Below are 21,665 nucleotides of genomic sequence, written 5' to 3'. Positions count from 1 at the left end.
GGTCATAGGCTAAGGGTAGGTGTAAATGGGAAGATGGAACTTGAGTGACCTCAAGGGACATTAATGAAAGGGTATCACCCTTCATTGTGAATCTCACGTAGCATCCTTCATTCACCTTGCATTCATCCGCCATCTCACTCACACCTTGCATGTAGGTCGAAAATAGAAACAAGTACTCTCACGAGGGCGCTCTTCCCCATTGGAGGGCCAGTCGGCATTCAAATTCTGCATGAATTGCACACATTTGCATTCTTGAGAAAGCTGGTTATTCACAACTCTAGTGAATATTTATGCTTTAATGTCACTTGCTTGCAGAAGCACATGAACCATTTGACAAGCTGCCAGTTCGAGATGTAATCTCTTGGAATGCAATGATCTCAGGACATGCCCAATAAAGAGAAAGTGGAAATGCTAGAGAGAATGAGAGGAGAAATGATAAATCCAAACGGGGTAACATTCTCTGTTCTTCCTACTGTACGTAATCACATGGGTCTAGTGGATAAGGGCCAGAGTTACTTTGAGGCCATGAGTAGAGACTATGGTATCACTCCAACTATCGAGTACCACATTGGCATGGTTGATCTACTTGGCCATGCATGCCAATTAGATAAGGAGGCAACGCCATCCTGATCTATGGTTTGGCATACAATGTTGGGTGCCTGTCGAAAATGGAGTAATGTGGAGCTTGGAAAATTGGCCTTCGAACATGTAGTGCAATTGGATGAAAAGGATGCTGTATCTTATGTGTTAATGTCTAACATCTATGTGGATGCTCACATGCAAGAGGAAGACAAGAAGGTTCAAGCAATCAGAGTGGAGGAAGAAGCATGCAAGAATCCAGGATAGTCATCGGTGACAATTCTGGACAATTCTGAAATTTTGCATTTGTTTTGTTGGGGTTGTGTGTCACATTACGTATTTGTTGTGTGGGGATAGTGAGAAGCTGGCTGTCATGTATGCCCTAATCAATACACCTAAGGCGACATGTAGAGCAGCGAAGTATTCTTGTCAGAGATGCTAACTAGTTTCATGTCTTCAATGAAGGAAAGTGTGCTTGTGGGGACTACTGGTGAAGTGCATCCACTGTAGCCATTTCCTTATTTGAAATGTTCCTTTGAGAATCATGGATAGATGAGGATAAAATAGAGTTGGAGCGTAATTTGTATTTTAGCAAGTTTCCTTTACAAATGCTCAAAGTTTGCTTTCATGTCTTCAATGAAGGAAAGTGTGCTTGTGGGGACTATTGGTGAAGTGCATCCATTGTAAACATTTCCTTATTCGGTGAGAATCATGGACAGATGAGGATAAAATCGATTGGAGCATGCTTTCTATTTTGGCAATTTGCCTTAACAAATGGTGAATTTGCTGCTGAAAACAAGGTGATAGTCCAATGAAAGGGATCATGCACACACTACCTTCATGCACGATAATACCCTAACAATTTTTGATGTACAAGGAAGAGAAAGTGCTTATCCCGTATGCAAGAATCAAGATACTCATTGGTGATAAATGGGGAATTGTGCATCCATTTTGGTGGGGGACACAACCTTGGGTATCACATTACATGTCTATTTGTGCAAAGTAAGGTGTTATGTGGGCCCAAGGAATAGTGAGAAGTTGGGTGTCATGTGTGCTCTAATCAATATGCCGAAGGTGACACCCACACATGGTGGCAAGAATTTCTACATTTGCAATGACTATCATGCAGCCATTGCACTGTTATCAAATTTAAAGCAACGAAGCATTCTTGTCAGAGATGCAAACTGCTTTCAGTGTGTTTGGTTTTGTTTTGAGAGCCGACTTTGCTGTGTGAGGCACTTACACCCACCAAGCATCTAAAATTCCATAAACCGACGGGTGCTCGAACTAGAGCTGCCATACCCGTAACCCATACCGAGTGTCGACTCAATTGTGTGCTCGTGGGGCCTATAGGTGAAGTGGATCATCGTAGCCATTTCTAAAATGTACATATGAGAATTATAAAATGAGTTGGAGCATACAAATGGTGCTGAAAACAAATTCCGAATTTGGAGTAATCAAGCCTATCCGCTTAGCCAAGTACCTATTCCAATGTCGCTGCACTAGTTCATTGAAAGAGACCACGTGCACACTACCTTCGTACATGACTACATCCTAACAATTTTTTGATGCACAAGGGAGAGAAAGTGCTTGAATTGTATGAGCTTGACCTGGTGACGCACTGACTGTTTATACATCAATTCTTTAACCAAGACAATTTGGCACTCTTCAGACAAAGGTTTATTTGTGAATGTTTGGCTTCAATGGGCTTAATGGTGTAACTTAACTTCCTTTAGGGGTTGTCTTTGAGATATTCAAGTTTATATACCTTATGCTTGCATGTTTGTCTTCAATGGGCTGGATGGCCTAACTTAACTTCCTTTAGGGGTTGTCTTTGAGATATTCCAGTTTATGTACATATGCTTGCAAAATTATTTTCTTTTTATGCTCTCATTTCACAAAAATATCAAAAAGACAATTTAAGTTCGCTTGTCAATTTTATTTTTCAAATCTTCCCATTGCTGAATCGTGAACAAGTTGCAAACTGCATTTTGTGCTCTCGGGCTTCGCAAAAATATCAACGATGTTGGGAGAGAGAGATCAATCTGTTATTTCCAAATTTTTGTCTCAAGTTCAACGTGCCATATTATTCGGACTATTTCTCTGTTTTATGCGAATTTTTAGGTTCAGTGACGACCGGTTTGTGAATCTGAATATCATCAACCATGTTATTAAAGGATTTGGGATTCATTCTTGAACAGTTTTGATAACGAGTTACACAAAGGGAAAGGGAAAGCATCACAGTTTTGATAAAGTTTTCTTTTTGAAGGGAAAGGGAAAGCATCACAAAGAGTTGATTGGCATTTCTTTTCCATTTTGTATCCTTCCAGGATGGAAGAGAGAGACCATCTTGGTCACTTTCCACAAAGCTCCTCTGATTTCCAATTTCCTGGCTGAATGAATCTCAAATTTACATCTGTAAGTATCAAAAGTTTCAATTTAGCAATGGACTCGTTTACAAATCCTCTTTCTAGAGCCCTCTGAGCAGTTGCAATATGCATTTCCTGTTCAGGAGAGGCCCTTTCCTTTTCTCAATATTTTACAAATAACGGTTCACAATCTTAATTTTCCATTTCTTCATCATCATCTATCTCCTCGATTCTCAATTTCTTATTTGCATGAGGACCAATTTTATCATTTGGGATATGTATCAAGATATCAGCTGTTTTACCAGTTTTCTCATTCACTAGTCCACCTGTCTCCACCTGATAACTCAGCTCATTTTTGCCTGGTTTGACATCAATGTAAACTGTCGAATCGTCGTTAATCTCTTCGTTGACCAACATACGTGATAACTGGGTCACGACCCTGCGCTCCAACCACCGACGAAGAGGCCTTGCACCATAAATCTGATCAAGGAACACATGTTATATATTAGTTCGTGCAATGAGCCATCCAGCAATTCCATCCATGCAATCTACTACAACTAATCTATCACAATGAGGGCAGTGAAGTTTACAAATAGCTTACCGGATCATATGCTTCTGAAAGAACAAGATCCAATGCAGCATCAGATACAGCTAAAACAATTCCTCGCTCTGCCAATCGAAGAGCAACATCTTTCATTTGTAATCGGGCAACTTTACGGAGCTGGTCCAAAGATAGAGGGCGGAAGACAACTATTTCATCCAGTCTATTCAACAACTCTGGCCTGAAATGTCTTCGAACCTGCAAATAACATTACAACATAGTCCTGAGTTTAGCGACACCGTCTAAATAAGACCAAATCCAAATAAGAAAGCCATAATTCTGACACTAGTTCAATCACACTAAGGATGATGATCGAAACTGCAAACTGCAATAAGCTTCGTTACAGGAATATAACCCACCTCGAGCATAACTCTTTCTTTTGCAGCTTCCATAGTTTGCTGTCCAACCAACCCAGCGAGCAGGTGCTCGGCACCAAGGTTTGATGTGAGAATCACCACTGCATTGGAGAAGCTAACAGTTCGGCCTTGCCCGTCAGTTAGCCGCCCATCATCAAGCATTTGTAGCAACGCATTGAAGATGGCAGGGTGAGCTTTCTCCACTTCATCAAACAACACCACACTGTATGGTCTCCTCCTTACAGCTTCTGTGAGCTGACCACCTTCCTCGTGTCCAACATAGCTGTAGCACAGATCAGATTGAGCATGATTGAGCTGAGCGTTGTGATTTGCACATGGAATAGTCGACAAATGGACAAATGATCACAGACGTGCACGAAAACAGGATTTGAGCTTTAGCTTACCCTGGCGGAGCCCCAATGAGCCTTGAAACAGAATGCTGTTCCATGTATTCAGACATGTCGATTCTTACAAGCTGATTCTCATTGTCAAACAATTGTTCAGCCAGAGCTTTGGCTAGCTCCGTTTTTCCCACGCCGGTTGGTCCTAGAAACAAGAAAGAGCCAGTAGGTTGCTGGGGTCGTCCTAATCCTGCTCGGGATCTCAGAACAGCTTCAGCAACTGCTTGGACTGCCTCATCTTGCCCAACTACACGCTGATGCAAACGCTCAGCCAAACCGATTAGACGTTCTTTCTCGTTCTGCCCAAGTCTAGTGACTGGGATCCCTGTCCACCGGCTCACCACCTACAGAAACGCAGATTGTATCATGCTCGAGTTAACTTTACAAATATGAAACAAAATCACTCAGTAGGGCGAGAGAGCTCCTCTAACTATCAACTGGATTTTGTAATCATATGTACCTCCGCAATCTGATCCGGCCCGACTGTCTCAGTTAGCATGTTGTTTTCATCAGTATCAGCTTCCATCCTTTGAATTGTTGCTTCAATGTCCTGAAGAGCTCCATACCGCAGATCTGCAACCCTTGCAAGATCCATTCTCCTCTCTGCCTCCTGTAGAGTGAACAGTATCTCTTCTCTCTTCTGCTTGAGGCGCCTAATCTCATCGACTCTTTCCTTCTCCTTGCGGTGCTTCATTTTCAAAGGCTGCAGCTTATCCCTTAGATCCTCCAGTTCAGTTCGCACCTGCATTAGGCCAACATTACTTAGAACCGGCCGTTCTTTCATGGGCATAAGATTCCTTTTACGCAGGGATAATCTTGTATTCTGTAAGTACCTCAAGCAACCTCGCTTTGCTGGCTTTGTCCTTCTCCTTCTCTAGAGCGTGCAATTCCACTTCTAGTTGGATCCTCCTCCGCTCGAGCGTGTCGATTTCCTCAGGTTGGCTATCAAGTTGAACACGCACATTGGCACATGCTTCGTCTACAAGATCTATAGCTTTGTCTGGAAGGTGCCGCCCTGCATTCCACCAAGCCAACAGTGTCAAACATCGTGTAAATGTATATCACTACCACGCCATGAAATCTCCCTGTCCCGTGGGATCAATGAGATATAGAAAGGAGAGATGTACCTGTGATATAGCGACTTGATAGCTGTGCAGCAACTACCAGGGCTCTATCCATTATACGAACACCATGGTGACCCTCGTATTTCTCCTTCAGTCCACGAAGAATGCTGATTGTGTCAGGAACACTCGGCTCTGCGACAAAAACCTGCAAAACAAACAAAATTGTTGTTAGTACGCTACTCATCCTCAATGTACAAGCACGGCCAGCGTATAAACTCAATACACTTCCCAGAGGCGCTCATGCACACCTGTTGAAACCGTCTTTCGAATGCTGCATCCTTCTCTACGTATTTGCGGTATTCTTCCAGAGTGGTGGCTCCGATACACCTCAATTGCCCTCGAGCAAGCATAGGCTTGAGCAGGTTGGCTGCATCCATAGACCCTTCTGTGCGCCCTGTGGCAATGCGAACATATTAGGCGACCACAAAAACGCAAACGCATCACGATGTGAGTCTCAATGGACTCTTCTCGAATTAAACAATGCCAATACCGATTACGGAAGCTCAACTTACCTGCTCCGAGCACAAGATGAATCTCGTCGATGAACAGAATGACTCTCCCTTCGGCCTCCTCCACTTCCTTCAAAACGGCCTTCAGTCGTTCTTCAAACTCGCCGCGGTATTTCGCACCTGCCACCAATGCTCCCATGTCCAATGCTACCAGTCTTACATCGGAAAGGTTACTGTAAGAACAGTACTTGTCAGAATTGGCGAGAGAATGAAGAGAAGCTTGCTACTTCATAGTTCTGCGAGAGAAAATAAACGTTTGCAATATCTGATGCAACCAGATTTCTTACCTTGGAACGTCGCCGCGAACAATTCTTTGAGCGAGCCCTTCCACAACAGCCGTCTTTCCCACTCCCGGCTCTCCAATCAAGACAGGATTGTTTTTCGTTCTCCTAGACAGAATTCGGACAACCCGTCGAATCTCATCGTCCCTTCCAATGACGGGATCAAGTTTCCCGGCTTGTTCCACCAGGTCGTTGCCATATGTCTTCAGAGCCTGAAAATTGGTATCGCCGCCCGCGCTGTCGACCTTCTTTCCTTCGCCTCTCATTTTCTCTATTTCGGTCTTCACCCTGGCTGTGCTAACGCCCGCTTCTTTGAGGCAATCGTTAATCTGAGAATCCTCCAACAAGCCAAGAATGAGCTGATCAACGGCAAGATGTGAATCGCCCCTCTTTTTCTGTGCAGCCTGAGCTCTCCTGATACATTTCACTAATGCCGTGTTCGCTGGAACTTGGTCGGGAGCAGGATCCTGAGAGGGTAGTTTCTTGAGGCTCTGCTGCAGAACCCTCTCGAAAGACCGTACAGCCTCATCTCCGCCTGCTGCGGAAATGATAGCCTGTCTGAAGAGACCCCCAGCATCTGAAACAAGGGCGAGGGCAAGGTGGAGGGGGCAGTACTGGGCATGTCCAGCATTGGAAGCGAGTTCAAGTCCACCGGCGAGGGCCTCATTGGTCTTATTGGTGAATTTCTCGGGATTCATGGAGACAGAGTACGTTGATGCTCAACTTACTACTTCAAACGATGCAATCAAAGGAGAAAAGAATCGCGACAGGAAAACTCGAGAGTTGGGGAAGCGAAAGGAGAATGACAGGAACGAGAAGGGGGGTTCAACAGGGAATTTGAGAAACCTGGGAAGCAAATCTGCGGAATTGCAACAGGGAATTGAGAATTCTTGTGATGGAAGAAGGGAGATTGCAGGAATCGGAAGCAAATCCGTGGAAGAAAATCTGTGAAGTACAAGAAGCTATTCGAAAATCTGCGAAGGGAAATGCAAACCTGCTGAGTGCAACAAGCTCTAAAATGGCAAAGATGATGAAGCACCTGGAAGCCTTTGGAAGCTTCCAGGCGTTTCCACCCGCTTCCAGAACCTTCTGCCCCGTCATTGCTCCACGTGTCCCACTGCTCCACCTCCCAAGTGGAAAAATCACCAATATTTTTTTTTTAAATTTTAAAGGGCATCAATGTAAGTCCTTGATCTCGATTGATCTCAAGAGTAAATCTTTCCTTCAAAAGCAAGTGTTTGTTAAAAACTAGGGTGCGGTAGGCCGCGTAACGCCTAACGGGAAAGGGGAATGAATTACGAAATCTATATAATAAGTCGATTTAAATTAACAATGTTTTAAATTGAAATGAGTAAGTTGAGAATATCATAATTGTATGCTTTTTGACTTTTTTGAGATTAAAAAGCAACAAAAAAGTCAAAAAGCAAAGATAATCGTTCACCCACGAGTTTTTACGCTATTTGAATTAAACCTTCATGATTTACATTAATTAAAATCAATCTAAGGGCTCATATTCGTAAGGGCTAAAATCAATCTAGGGGTTCATATTCATTACACTTGGCTCAAGGAGATGGAAGAAAACCAAAAAATATGATTTCTGTAAGTTTTCAAAGTCAAGAAAGGGAAATACCTGACTATAAACTAGGCAGGCAATAGTCGGTTCGAGCAAATGTCGTGTGTGTTTAAGCGTTTTCTTCTTGCGAGTACCTCAATAGAGAAACATATAATAATTTAGAATATGCAAAAGCAAAAGTCAACAAATAAGTTGAAATTCAAAACATATATATACATCTATATATAATATACTTTATATAACCACACAGTGTGTGGGTGGGGAGGCGGCGTGCTTCCTTTCCCAAAGAGTTATAATCCGAGGGAATGGGCCTTTCCCCGTGCATCGAGATTGGAATCGCCGAGAATAATAATGCCGAGATTGAGTATCGCGAATATGTAAAAGATTGACATATTACCTAAATCTCAATGGACGTGTTTGTATTCCAAGTTAAGCATCCAAATTCGTGTAGACACCAAGTATGTATGTCTGCTTCACTTTCTGAAAAGATACAAAAAACACGTGTGAAAGGGAAACAATATTAAAATACGATATTATTGAACAACAAATCATTAGTATTGTAAGGATAGATTACAAGCAAGTAAGAGTTACCACAAGGGCAGCTTTACCGTGTTGCATTTATTGTTTCCTTTAGAGAGAGCGTGCAAGTAGTGGTCGTGTTGGAAAAGCACAAGCAGTCGCTAGCTTCGCGACTTGATTGATGGATTGCATCATGTGAGGATTCTTAGAAGCTCCCAGGCTCGGATCAATGAGTGTAGGAAATGTGCCTGCTGTCCACCTTGAAATACAGAGCATGGCTAGATTGCTTTCTACCTCCTCTTCTCTCATTGCAAGAGGCTTAAACGAAGTTATCAACTCCAGCAAGATGATACTGAAACTATAAACAACCTTCTTATCAATTAACCGGAATGTCTGCACGTATTCTGGATCTAAGTATCCCAAGGTGCCGTGTAATACGGTGGATATGTGGGTCTGACCCATTGGCAAAAGGCGTGTGAAGCCAAAATCAGAAACTTTAGGCGTCGTACTTTATCCAGAAGGATGTTGGACGATTCGATGTCCTGATGAAAGATTGGTGTAGAGACACTTGAATGAAGGTATGCCAAGGACTGAGAACTTTCAAGGGCGATTATCAGGCATGTTTCCCAGCTGAGAAATCACCCATCTTTTGCTTGTAAATGCTCCAAGAGTGTCCCATTTGAGACATACTCGTAGATAAGCACATGAACAGGGGTCTCGAGACAACAGCCGAGCAGCTTCACAATGTTGCGATGGTTGATTTGAGACAGGATGATCACTTCATTGAGGAACTGATCAACGTCATGCTGCTCGATGTGGTGATATTTCTTGATAGCCACAACCTGGGCGTCTGCAAGGATGCCCTTGTACATGGTTTCGTAGCCTCCACTTCCAAGTTGAAGATGTTGTGTGAAGTCCTGGGTGGCTTTTTGGAGCTCATCAGCCTCGGAGTACAAACTCAGTGTGTCACTCGCTTTTCTTGTAGCGATGTATTCTTGTAGTCTAATGCCTCCATTCTTCTCGAAATTTGTTGCTTTCCTCATTCTAGATGTTTGCAATCTCCCACCAAAGTGAGAGGCCTGCAAAGGTTATCACAGTCGCAGTTGACAACACTGTAAATGAACACACGAGGCAGATAATCAGGGCGCCCATCCACTTGCTTTTTCTTTGATGTTCACAGAGATGTGATGAAGGTTGTCGAGCACACCTGTGACCAAATCAGAGGATGGGAATACATCTTTAACTGATGATGCTGCACTCAAATAGTTGAGTGTATTCCTGAGAGTTTCTCTCGTCTGAGTCGCTGTGTAGTATCTTCAACTTGCAAAAGAGCTTGCTGTTCAGCAGGAGCTCCCTGAAAAGTGCTGCCTACCCAGAAGGAGAAAGGGGTAGGAAATTGATTTTTCCTAAGGTTTTCCACGGTCTCCTTCTCAAACTTCTCATTCAACTGATTCGAAACGCGTATCACATCTCACTGAGCCTTGAATCTAGTGTTGCTACACTGATTGCGTCCTCACAATAGTCTAATCACAAAATCTACAGTTACAAAGGCCAATTTCAGAGCTAGAGGAATGCTACGGAGTCCTCCCAACTTTCGACATTTTCACCCCTCAATTTGGGCTTTTTCTTGGCTAACTACAGGTGATCCTTCTTTGAAGGAAGGAACCCAAGTGCAAAAATAGATTAATGGGGGGAGAGTTTGAAGGTGGTGGTTGATGACGAATTAGGCATGGCTCACGTCTTTCTCAACCGCCCTTCTTGCCACAACTCCCTCAACTCCCAACTTTTTCAAGAGCTTTCGCTTGTCATCGCGGAGCTTGACTCTCAACCCTTTGTTTGCGTTATCGTGATCAAAGGTTCCTTTTTGTCCATGCCTCGGGTTCTAACGCTATCGCTGTGATTGGCCCTGCATTATGCCTTCAATATCGATGAGCGTGCCTTTGCCACCGGTTTCCCATTGTCTAGCAAAGCCTTAAGGAGCTCAACACAGACTACGGTCATTCTCGTGAAGGATGGCACCATTTCTGGCATCTAAAGCACCTCTAAGAGCTGCGCGAGCAAGCGAAGAAAGCCCCATTAGTTCATTGCTTCGCAGGAAACTCGTGGCATATAACGTTTTCTACTCCTACGTAATGTACTATGCTTAGGAACCATGGAGGCATTCAGGCAGGTGCCCTATCGCCGGACGGGATTCGAAGAGATTTGCAAGAAATTTGGGGAGATGTAGCGGGCTAGCAGCAGAGAAAGATCAAGCACGATTGTTAGACGAGGAAGATCAAGCCCAACCGTGAACTGACGTTCTTAAGTCCCTCCGCTTTGTATCCTACACACAAATCTTGCCAATACAGATCCAAAATCTCTAATGTATTGTGAGTTGAGTCTTGGCTTTTGGCAGGTGCTTTTGACTAAGTAACGTCCAGACATAAGAGATGACGATATTTTATGGACAGAGAGCCAGGATTTTGGGGAAGCTTTCAAGTCCGTCTGTGCTGCGAGTGATACCCTCCTGAACCTAACTATATTTGAAAGGAATAAGAAGATAAGGAACGTGTGTTTGTTTCTCCGTTATTCTTGCAACTACAATGACTTGCAATTGCATATAGATAGATCCAACGTTACGGTTGAGAGGTGACTTCATTGGATGGGCTCGAAGCAACAACAACAATCACTTCTATGACGTACTTCGAGGTGAGATGAGATTCCACCAAATAGGACGTTGATTCGTTGTCCTACAATGTTGAGCACAATGCATTGTCATTACACATGAATAATGGCAGTCGACACGCACAATCTTTGCCTCTGTTGTCATAGTGATCTCTCCTGTGATTGTCACTTGGATCTTGAGAGCAGCTGCTGCAGATCTTTCCGCAGTGTTCAATGGCCCTGTCCCAAGGAACTCAGCCGTAGCGATAGCTTTCAATCAATAATCTCAGCGTGAATCCTATAGGGAAAGTAGACTTCAATCAACTCAAATCCACGCAGCAAACACCCCTAGCAAATGGCTTCTCTTTCCAAAACTCCCATTCCTTTTGGCAAATCGAGACAGTCTACCAAAACCCACAAGACCAAGATCGATTGCGAGATCTCTAACCCCGACTCAATGGGGAATTCTATTTACCTCGACTCTGGAATGGTGATACATGTACCCTTGGTGGCGATAGAGCACGAATTTCCAGGAGTGTTCGTTCAACCTTTCACAACATGGACGTGGTGCACAGTCTGAAGATCTGTTCAGTTGACAGGATGCACTTAGTGCCATACTACAGTGTGATCAACATTCTGGAATTGGAATTCGACCAAAATTGCAGATTCGGAAGTCCTGTTGGTCAGACGAGAAATTCCTTCATTTCCGCGCTTTGTGTTCACAGTTCTTAGCTTGGAAACCTAATTTGTGAGAAGCTCTTAGTTGCATGTTGGTAGAACACAATGGTAGCCTTGGCCATCAGTTCTCACAAAGGAATTCGTCAAAATTAAGCTAAGGTTAAGGTCTAAAATAAGGCCTTAAAAAGGCCTTTCGAGTATGACCCAAAAGCACAATGCTTTAAGGTGAGAGCTACACCCTCAAAGAGAACTTGCTCTTAGGTAAGAGTTACACCCTCAAAGAAAACTTGTCCAAAACCAGAGCGAAAATTCCAAATCATTCGAATTCCATGAATCCTAAATGGAGTCTAGGCTTTCAAGGCCGATAACCTTTCTAGACCGCCAAGACAACGAAAGCAATTTCTAGGTACAAAGCATCATGGATGCCGTAGTCAGTTTAAAGTGCATTGATTCCCTATCGATTGGTAGGTCAATAAGTAACTCATGAAGCAATTTGGACGCTAGAATTTGAGTACAATTTTATGGATTAATCCTACTTTCACTACGAGGGCATTGCTAGTCCCTATCCTCCAAGTTTCGGCTTTCAATCCAATGATCCACCTACAAATTTATATTTGCAGTATTGATAAAAGTTAGGTTTTGCAAAATTTGAATTTTAGCACCCTCATGTGCTTTGCTTGTTTTCTATTTATGGTCACAGGTTAACATGAGAGTCGTTATAAAGATGTGGGCTTTACGGCCAATATGTAAAAAAATGATTACGGTTGTTGACATCCAAGTAATATGCCAGTATCTTATCCATTCGCAAGATTTATTCTCGGTGCTAATATTCTTGGCATTTATATTCTCGATGTTATCTCGACAACCACGGAAGGGCATGTTCCCTTAGATTATAATTACTTGGGGAAGGAAGCATGCCGCCTCCCCGCCCACACTATGTGTGATTATAATAATTATATATTATATATTATCATACCAATATTTTCAATTGCTCATCCAGTGAAAATTGCTTCTTTTTAATCAGATTTCTTACAACGTTCCTCTCTTTTAATGCATGTTATCGATGCAAACGAGCAAGGAAATCCGAGATGGATGCAACATCGAAGGATGATGATACCTTTATTTATATGGTTGTAGTCCATATGACAATATTATATAGACGGCAACGAGAATCAACTATTGTATTGCCTTATTCATGTATTTGTTGGACTTCAGCTTCCAAAATATGGACATCACGTAATCAATAATAAATCACCACCCCTGACATTTGTAGGGATGTTTGGGTCCTAATGGACCCTGTGTTGTGTCTCATGTTCTCTACATGATCTACCTAAGTGCACTTACAAAATCGGTTTGCAAGTTATAAATTTGTAACAAAGTGTAACTTTCCATGTGTATCAGAATGATATTTCCATGGATATTTTTATTATGTCTGCTTTTTGTTATGTTTGTAAACGTAAGTGAAACTCAAGGTTTTTACTTCTATACATTTATATATTTAGAAATTTATCACAATGCAAATAACTTGCCAGTCAATAGCCTCAAGGATTCTCATACATTTAGTACACTTAAGCCATCTATCCAGTCTCACAATCTTGTATAATAGAAGATTCTACAGATTTATGACAAGAAATAAGAAGAAATGAACCAAACTAAAATGCCACATGCAAATATTTAAATATATGTATTAATGGGGACATACTGTCTTTCTATTTTTACACACACACACACACACACATGTCGTTGGTCTTAGCATTGAAGTCCCATATGAGCAAGACCTCTCCTAGCTACATGCACCTCTAGATGTCCTCGTGGAGTGCTAAGGAAGGTAAGATATGTCCCTAGAGATTGTCCTAATATAATCACAATCATGGATAGTCTTTGGTACAATGTGGTAATAGGAGAGCTAATAGGATTAGTACTATGTGAGCTAATAGAATTAGTACTACGTGGTAAGACGAGAGCTAATAGGATTAGTACTACGTGGTCATCCATAACAACATGGATAGTCTTTGGTAACTTTATATGGCTTGTACATTGTTCAAACCTATATACTTGTATATTTATGTTTACAATAGATAAACATAACCCCAACATTTCTCAATGCTAGTGATGATATTTTAAGCATGTTTCTACTAATGACATTTAAGCATCTTATGATGTTTTTTATGTTCAAGTTTAAATGTGATAATCCATAATGATCTATAAAACAAGAGGCACAAGGTGCCGAGAGCATTGCCCAAGACTCAAAGATTAAAAAAATTATTTTCATTGTAAGTAGGCATGTCTGTGAGGGTAGAAGAAAATTGCATATACATCACACTCTATAAAGAGAGGGAGCTTCAAGACTAGTCAATTCTCCATGCATTGAGTAGTTGTTTCCTCAATTCTGATCGTACACTTTACATTTAATAGATTGAGCTTAGAAGGGGCCAACTTACCAATTGAAAGAACAATGGGTACAATGTAATTGCTTAATGGCTCTGCTGCACAATTTACAATGATAATGTTGGTGCTTGTAGTGCTAATCATCCTAGCCCCTCTAGATGATTTGCGACCAATGTTAAGGACTCACAAGCTAAATTCAAGGCCAACTAGTACTCTCCAAGTAGTTGCTTGTAAGATTGAGTGTCTAAGGTTTTGAAGATGAACTAGAGCAAGGGGAATGGAACTAGCAAATAAGTTGGACGATAGATGGAGGGTGGTGAGGTCTCCAAAACTTGAGGTGATACTACCAAATAGATTGTTACAAGTGGGATAAATTCCCAAGGGAGGAAGCGAGGGAGCCTGATGATAATGAAGAGGAGGGGAAATCGAGGGAGTATAAATTCCCAAGGGGGGAAGCGAGGGAGGATGATAATGATGAGGAGCAGAAACCGAGGACTTGAAGATGAGGGAAGGATCCACAAACCAATGAGGGATAGACCAGGGCAAGAAAAGCTAGAGGAATTGAGGAGGCAGAAGTGAGTCAAATTTAAGAAAGGGATGGAGACCTAATGGCATGTCCATCCCCAAAGTGATGGTAATCCATGAGGAGCAAGGATCTACTTGCCGAGGCCAATACTTGCTTTGAGTGCTCAATGAAGAGTGCTTGCCAAGGCCAGTACCTACTTTGAGTGCCCAACGAAGAGTGCTACCTAAGAATTTGGGTTAGCTCCAGAGATTGAGCTTGTTGCTGCTGACGATGATGATTCTTTGATGACATCGGGCTCCACAATTCAATAGATTGCACAATAGTGCGATGTGTAGCAACAAATCCGTTGTTTTGTGAACAATGAATTTTTGGCATCTTTGTCCAAATTGTGCAGTCCTTGCAACTATCTTGGTGGCAATCACAATCTCAATTTATAGCAACTTGCTAAATCTCAATTTGCAGAATCCCCATGACTAAAAATTTATCAGCTTGCACCATCACAACTTCGCCATCCCCTTTTTGTCAACCTGCATTGGCTTAATTATATTCTTGTGAAGTTGCCTCTTGCCGGTCCAATTCTCATGAGCCAACAGCTCCCAATGTCCGCCATCGAAGAGGGGCTTGTTGTTCAATAGGACCTGTGCTCCTTGTTTACTTAAAGATGAGTCTAGAAACTTTCTAACCATTAAATTAGAAACACATATGGGTTTGCAATGCTAATATAGCTGATAAGACGATTTGTTTAGCCCATATCACGATCCGATATGGTAGTTCTTGTCTAAACCTCTCTCTCTCTCTCTCTCTACTCTTCTGTCATAGCGCCAAGCTCACCATTTTTGGCCCTAGAAGGGGCTTGGTCGAGTTTTGTGTAAATGTATTAGTGTTTAAGTTAGTGTTAGTTGTTGATGAGGGACCTTAGTTATCTAACCTTATCTTCTTCTCCTGCATTACTGTTCTGCTCTGCGCTTCCCCTTGCCATAGCACAAAATAGACAAGCTTCATGTGAGTCCTCCATTGCAGAGCTCAACTCTAACCCTAGCTCCTTCTTCCTCACCTCGCCTAACACTCCCTTCCCCCCTCCTCCCTCCATGCCACCCCTCTCTCCTCTCAGCTCTCCCTCACTTTGAGAATCATCTAAGAGGTCAGCATCCTGCTCGCCTGCCCAGGTCTTCATGGCCATCACCCAAGTCTTCAAACACTCCTTCAAAGAGTGGAAAAAAGAGCACTTCTTTTTTCATTTGCATCCCTCCCTTGAGCACAGTGGTCGACCATGAGACCTGCATCTTCCATTCATCGTTCTTTGCACGACTAGCCTTTTGCAAGGACTCGATATGACTGCAATAGAGCAGGATGATTCAAACTGGATAGTCAAGCTAGGGGGTTTCCATTTTCCGAGCAAAAACCCCCGAGCGACGAGCGGACAAAAGGTGGGAGGGTCCAAATATATAGGCTCAAGTCATTTTTGGGGAGCAAAAAATCCAAATTATTTCAAGGAATATGTAAGTAAATATGAAATATTGATAAATAGATATAGATATAAATATACCTTTATATAATATACATATATAATGTCTAAGTGGTGACTTATTTACGACTTTCAAAAATCCTTTCTTTTCCTTTCACCATTGGTTGGATCATGAAATTTTGAGCAAATATCCTCTTTACAGTTCCTCAGGATGACCTAAGAAAAATATATAATACCTTTTTAATAGACCCCTTTTCCAAAGGAATATGGTTTGAAGAGCTTGCCCCCCCTATTCTTCTTGCAGAATACCCTTGGAGAGCCTACGCAGAAGGGGTCATAACTTTTGCTCCTTAGCTCAGATTGAGGAGCTGTAAAAGGGAAAAATGTTCAGAATCTCATGATATATGCAATGGTAGGCTTAAAATTACACTTTTTATAGTTATAAAAGAGAAAAATTAAAATTTTCAAGATGTATATGAGAGTTACAACTTCTCCCTAATTCATATTATGGTAAGAAGGAGTTCAATAGAGACCACATTTCCTTAAAAGTACTTAAGTTTGGAGAATTGGGAATATTTTGAAAATCCCTTCCTTGCCTTCCCATATTTGATAATGTATTAGAGATTAATTTATGATCAATTATAATGGCTTCAAGTATGAGGTTTCCAATATCTTTTTCCTACTCATCCAAGGAATATGGTATACATTATTATATGAGAGCTTCAAATATGGGATTGCTAAAGATTAGGGAAACTCTTTTAAATTGATTGAATTACCATAATCCTCAAAAGAGAGTATGGTAGGGAGGTATTTATACGAGTTTCTAAAGTGTTCACTGTTTGTTCATATATAGATGATGTTCTCTAAAATGAGGGTTATAATGAAAAATAAGTAACTATATGGTTCCATAAATGAGAAATTAAGAAAGAATTGTATATTCCTTTGAGAAATATACAAGCATGGTTGGTGTCAAAAATTATCGCTCGGACTTTTGTGCTCGTAGGTTTTTGCTCGAAAACTGTGCACATCCGTCAAGCTAGATGTAATTTATTCTGAAATAAAACATGGTTGAAGTTGAAATCGAACGGTGGGCGGAAGAGATTATATGTTCGATTGCGTCGGCCAATCCATATACTCATCTAGTCTTGCCTTTTACCGTGACTACTTATATTTTCTCCATAGCATATGTCGTCGCCCTTTCTGCATTTAAGGTTGTACTTCTAAGGGAAGCTCCAAAGGTATTGCAGACAAATCTTACATCCATTTCAACTCTATCAGGTTTGAAGAAAAAAATTCTTTTTGCACTCACCCAATGAATCTACTACTGGTCTGATTTAGGCCATCGTTTTTGAGGTGTAAGATAGAGACAAGACTGGAGGCTTGGCATATAGTGGGCAACGCCCCATCTATTGCACTCTCAATCTAGCCAAGGAACAGGGAAGCAAGGTGAACTAATTCCACAACCATTAGCAAGTAGTGGAATTTGTCCGTCACCAACATCCGTGGTACCAGAAGGAGATGCCTTGAAGCTTGGGTGCTACTAAAATTGTTATGTGCAATCCAATCTCTATTTGGTCTTTTATGCATCATAGCTAGTAGCTGTAGTTATAAATGGGACGATAGATATCTACCAGGCGAGGTGGCACCATGGCTGATATTTTATGGTCTAATTTCTTTACGATACCTTTAACTTGTTGTGGGATGGACTTCCGGGTACATTCATTTTTGGAAATACAAGAGTGAGGTTACAAGACACCCTCATATAGCTTATCGTTATGAGTAAGTTTGAGGTGGTCTTTTAGTATTGAATATGCAAATTTCACTTTGCACATTAGGATACTTCTCATGACTGGGTGTAGGAAGTTGTCGTGGAACTATCTTATATATTGTGGTCTACTTATGTGCTTTGCCAATGTTCTGGAAGGGCTTGGTTCACGAAGTGGTGTCTGGTTCTTGTGCTCACAAGGCAGGGGGCTAAGGGGCACCACGACCTAAGGCCAAGTTTCTTAGATCTAGCTGACACCCTGAAGAAAAATATGCTTATTTATTTCTTAAAAGTTTATGTTGTGGATATGCATATGCATGATGTGATGTGCTCTTTCTTTTTTAATGTATTTATTGGTCCTTTGTATAATGTAAGTTGAAATTGGTTTGGCATGCTTTATACAGTGTAGTATTATGCTTTCAAACATGAAAGAAGGGCTTTGGTTCAGGAAGTGGTGTCTGGTTCCTGGGCTCACAAGGCAAGGGGCTAAGAGGCACCACGACCTAAGACCAAGTTTCTTAGATCTAGTTGACAACCTAAAGAAATATATGCTTATTTATTTTTTTAAACTTTCTGTTGTGAATATGCATATGCATCATTGTCTGTGATGTGCTCTTTGTTTTTTAATGTATTTATTGGTGCTTTGTATAGAGTAAGTTAAAATTGGTTTGGCATGCTTTATGTAGTGTAGTATTATGATTTCAAACATGAAAGAAGGGCTTGATTCAGGAAGTGGCGTCTGGTTCCTGCGCTCACAAGGTATGGGGCTAAGGGGCACCATGACTTAGGACTCAAGTTTCTTAGATCTAGCTGACCACCTGAAGAAATATATGCTTATTTATTCTTTTAAAGTTTATGTTGTGAATATGCATATGCATTATTGTTTGGTATGCATGATGTGATGTGATCCTTTTTTTTTCTAAGTTGATATCAATTTCATGTATGTTGGGCTATGATAAAGTTGTTCCATTTCTTAGATTTAAAACTATTTTTGAATGCTCTCTTGTTTTGATCCTGTATATGGTTTAGGGATGGAAGGATCTAAGCGTAAGGCTATTGATTTTGAGTTATCTAAAGCACAACAGAAGTATGTTAATCAGATCCTTCGAGATGAGCTTCTTGCAGAGATAAATAACATGAGTACAAAGGAGATGGAGATGACCATAGAAAGCACTTTTAGATTGCATACTCTAAAGAGCAAAGTTGTTTTGAATACAAGGCATCAAGTAGAACTGGATCCTAATAGGAATCACCTTGTAGGGATCACAAAATGGGACACTAATGTTATGTTATGGGTAGAGAGCAACATTGGGAATGTCTTGGCTTGGTCTCATGAAGCATGTGCAAGGAACCCAACATTTGCAAATGATGTTAATGAGGCAAAGATGCAATTATGGAATTCCTTCTGGGCTACATGCGTCCCTTTCTCTTACCTATGTTGTACCATATTAATAGCCCTTTCTAAATTTAAACTTGCTTCAAAAAAAAGTGGGGTTTTATATTAAGTCAAAGTGAATTGTTATCAAATATACAACTGTTTATTTCAAGTATTTGAGACCATCACTGCATAGAGAACCTAGTTTTCATCCTTTGGGATAGACATGTCAGAACGAAAGATAATAGAAACTACTATGGTGTCGGTAGCATGTTTGGTATAAGTCAGCGGTGCATCTCGTGGCACCGCAGTGTGCACATGCTCACGGTGAAACTGGGGGGTGTGTTGAAGCGAGGCACTAAGCAACTTCCACTGCTGGCTCTGCATGTTGCTCTCCATTTGAACTTTGTGCGTAGTGCTTCGAGGATATGATCTTGGGACAGGGCGCTTATTAGCATATGAGGGATGCTCCCCTCAGGGGTGATAGGAGAGGAAGTTGGTACAGTTGGCTGGGGGACCACAATTGGTTCTGTGGAGAGCGGATTAACCTGTCTTCTTTGAGAGAGTTCTTGCTCTTTCTCCCTCTCATGCAACTCTTGAGCATAAGTTGCCATGAAGTCATGTGCCTTCCTCATGAGTTGGTCTTGTTGATCCACAAGAATCCACTCTTTTTTTAGGCCCACCTTAACATCCTTGGTCATCTTGTCCAGTGCCTCCCAATTTTTTCTTCGATCCTACGTTCATCCACCAAGTTAGTAGCACAAGAGAGGAATCCAAAAAATCATTTCGAAAAAGAGCAGAAAACCTTTGGGCCAAATTAGCCACATCGCTTGCGCTCTCACTACGTGCCAGTGTCCCGGTGCTCTGGAGGGAGTATCTCCTAGAAGAAGGTAAGCATAATGCATAGGCACTCCCATTATTTGGCTACGAGAAAGACTCTTGATATTGATAGAGTGCCTACAGTTCATGAACAGATGTGGAATGCCCTCTGACTCTCTTTTGCATCGTGCACATTTTCCGTCCCCACGCCCAATTCTTCGCAAAATTGGAACTTGTTGTGCAAGATATAACGTGGTATACTATCCATGGTATGCAACGATTCAGTTTCAAGTTGGTTGCACTCTTGATTGCATTAACCCTCTCTTTCCCATTAGTGACTTGAGCCATTTTAGACAAGTAAGTTAACTATGAGTTTTGACTCATCTTGGACATTCTTGAGCAACAAATTTGGGAATTGACTTAGTCGTCGTTACCGTTCTTTGCCTTAACAATACAAGAATTTGCCTCTTCCATGCCCATTTGCATGAGGGAGTTCACCTTGTGCTTACATACTTGTAGTGGCATGAACCTTTCAATGCCCGTCGTCATGAGAGACTCCACCTTGTGTCTACATACTTCACTTTTCATGTAGCTTTCCAAGCTTACATTGAGCTCATGACTCTTTACGTCTTCACAAAATCAAAGTAGGTTGATGCTTGTCCATGGCAAGCAAAGCTCTCAAGCTGCAAATTCTTCTTTGGAGCCTTTTTGATGGCTAAGTTCTATAACTTGTCCATCAATGAGCCAAACCATATACCCACTACGTGATGCTCCTCTAGCCATAAAGATTTTATGGTTTTTCCTCTCTCTATTTTGATCCATTCTTCTCAAAACCCTTTGAGGAATAGCATTTATGCCTTTCCAAATGCATACCTTGAAATTAGCCAACTATATGGCTAAAGCACTAGCTGGGAATTATGCCCTAGTTGTGTTTTTGTGTTGTGTGCATGGCTTGGTTGCTCAACTTTGCACTAGACATGTTCCTCTATGTTTGTGTTTGTTTTAGTTTGTATGTTTTTTCTTCCTCTTCTTCTGTGTGGGATTTCAAAATTTTGTTACTTTCTCATGCTTCTTGTTTCTGTTTTATTATGTTTGCATTTGTGTTTTGTTTGTTTTCATTTTGGTTTTACTTTCTCATGCTTGTTATTTGAATTTTGTTCTATTTGCATTTGCATTTTGTTGTTTTCATTTTGGTTAATACTTTGGCTAATTAGCCCACCTACCAAATCTAGGACAATTTTGGGCACACAAAGGTCTTATGCATACCTTCTTAGAGGCGTCGATTCCATAAACATGTAACACATAGACATTGTCATCAAACCCACCCTGCTTTGCATTGCCAAGGCCACTTCATCAATTTGGTCACTATCTTTTTCCCTTCCACAATTCCACTAGCCTTCACACCATCTCATTCTTTGCATTTACCAAGCAACCCAACCTCTAGCTGGGAGATCATGCCAGTGAAGAGCCATACAGTACGACTTCCCGTCACAAAGTAGACAATTTGATTAGTAGTTCTAGGCCTTCCAATAGCGACATCCTTTGCCTCATGGATAGTTGCTTATGGCTACTTTTTCATCCCATGCATGATTATAACGAGTTATTTTGCAACAATTCTTTGAATATATACCACTTTTAGCTTACAGAATGATTGTTGTATGCTGCCATTCTTCGAATAAATCATGTCAACCTTC

General features: G+C 41.4%; 2 protein-coding genes across 2 annotated transcripts; both read right to left on the bottom strand.

The window, feature by feature from the left end:
- Positions 1–2,931: 2,931 nt before the first annotated feature.
- Positions 2,932–7,211, bottom strand: LOC147893280 (chaperone protein ClpB1-like). Its single transcript, XM_087385489.1, has 10 exons — positions 6,227–7,211; positions 5,943–6,112; positions 5,679–5,824; positions 5,434–5,575; positions 5,140–5,321; positions 4,767–5,048; positions 4,310–4,650; positions 3,909–4,188; positions 3,550–3,747; positions 2,932–3,428 (listed from the first exon to the last, which is right to left on the bottom strand). Exons 1-10 carry the CDS (start codon positions 6,916–6,918, stop codon positions 3,141–3,143), a joined length of 2,721 nt encoding a protein of 906 aa, XP_087241615.1. The 5' UTR covers positions 6,919–7,211; the 3' UTR covers positions 2,932–3,140.
- Positions 7,212–8,950: 1,739 nt separating this feature from the next.
- Positions 8,951–9,355, bottom strand: LOC147893279 (wall-associated receptor kinase-like 6). Its single transcript, XM_087385697.1, has one exon. The coding sequence runs from the start codon at positions 9,353–9,355 to the stop codon at positions 8,951–8,953; it is 405 nt and encodes a 134-aa protein (XP_087241823.1).
- Between the last annotated feature and the right edge of the window lie 12,310 nt (positions 9,356–21,665).

This window comes from Dipteris shenzhenensis, chromosome 15, assembly GCF_047967505.1.
Source record: "Dipteris shenzhenensis isolate YYH24624 ecotype China chromosome 15, Dip_SZ_1.0, whole genome shotgun sequence".
Classification (NCBI taxonomy): domain Eukaryota; kingdom Viridiplantae; phylum Streptophyta; class Polypodiopsida; order Gleicheniales; family Dipteridaceae; genus Dipteris; species Dipteris shenzhenensis.
The sequence above is the reverse complement of the archived record's forward strand: the minus strand, read 5'-3'. Positions and strand labels throughout refer to the sequence as shown.

Coding starts and splice junctions, on each gene's coding strand:
- LOC147893280 (XM_087385489.1), bottom strand. CDS start 6,918: ATGAATCCCGAGAAATTCACCAATAAGACCAATGAGGCCCTCGCCGGT. Junction 5,825..5,942: donor TCATCTTGTGCTCGGAGCAG/GTAAGTTGAGCT, acceptor GCATTGCCACAG/GGCGCACAGAAGGGTCTATG. Junction 5,049..5,139: donor GCAAAGCGAGGTTGCTTGAG/GTACTTACAGAA, acceptor GGCCTAATGCAG/GTGCGAACTGAACTGGAGGA.
- LOC147893279 (XM_087385697.1), bottom strand. CDS start 9,355: ATGAGGAAAGCAACAAATTTCGAGAAGAATGGAGGCATTAGACTACAA.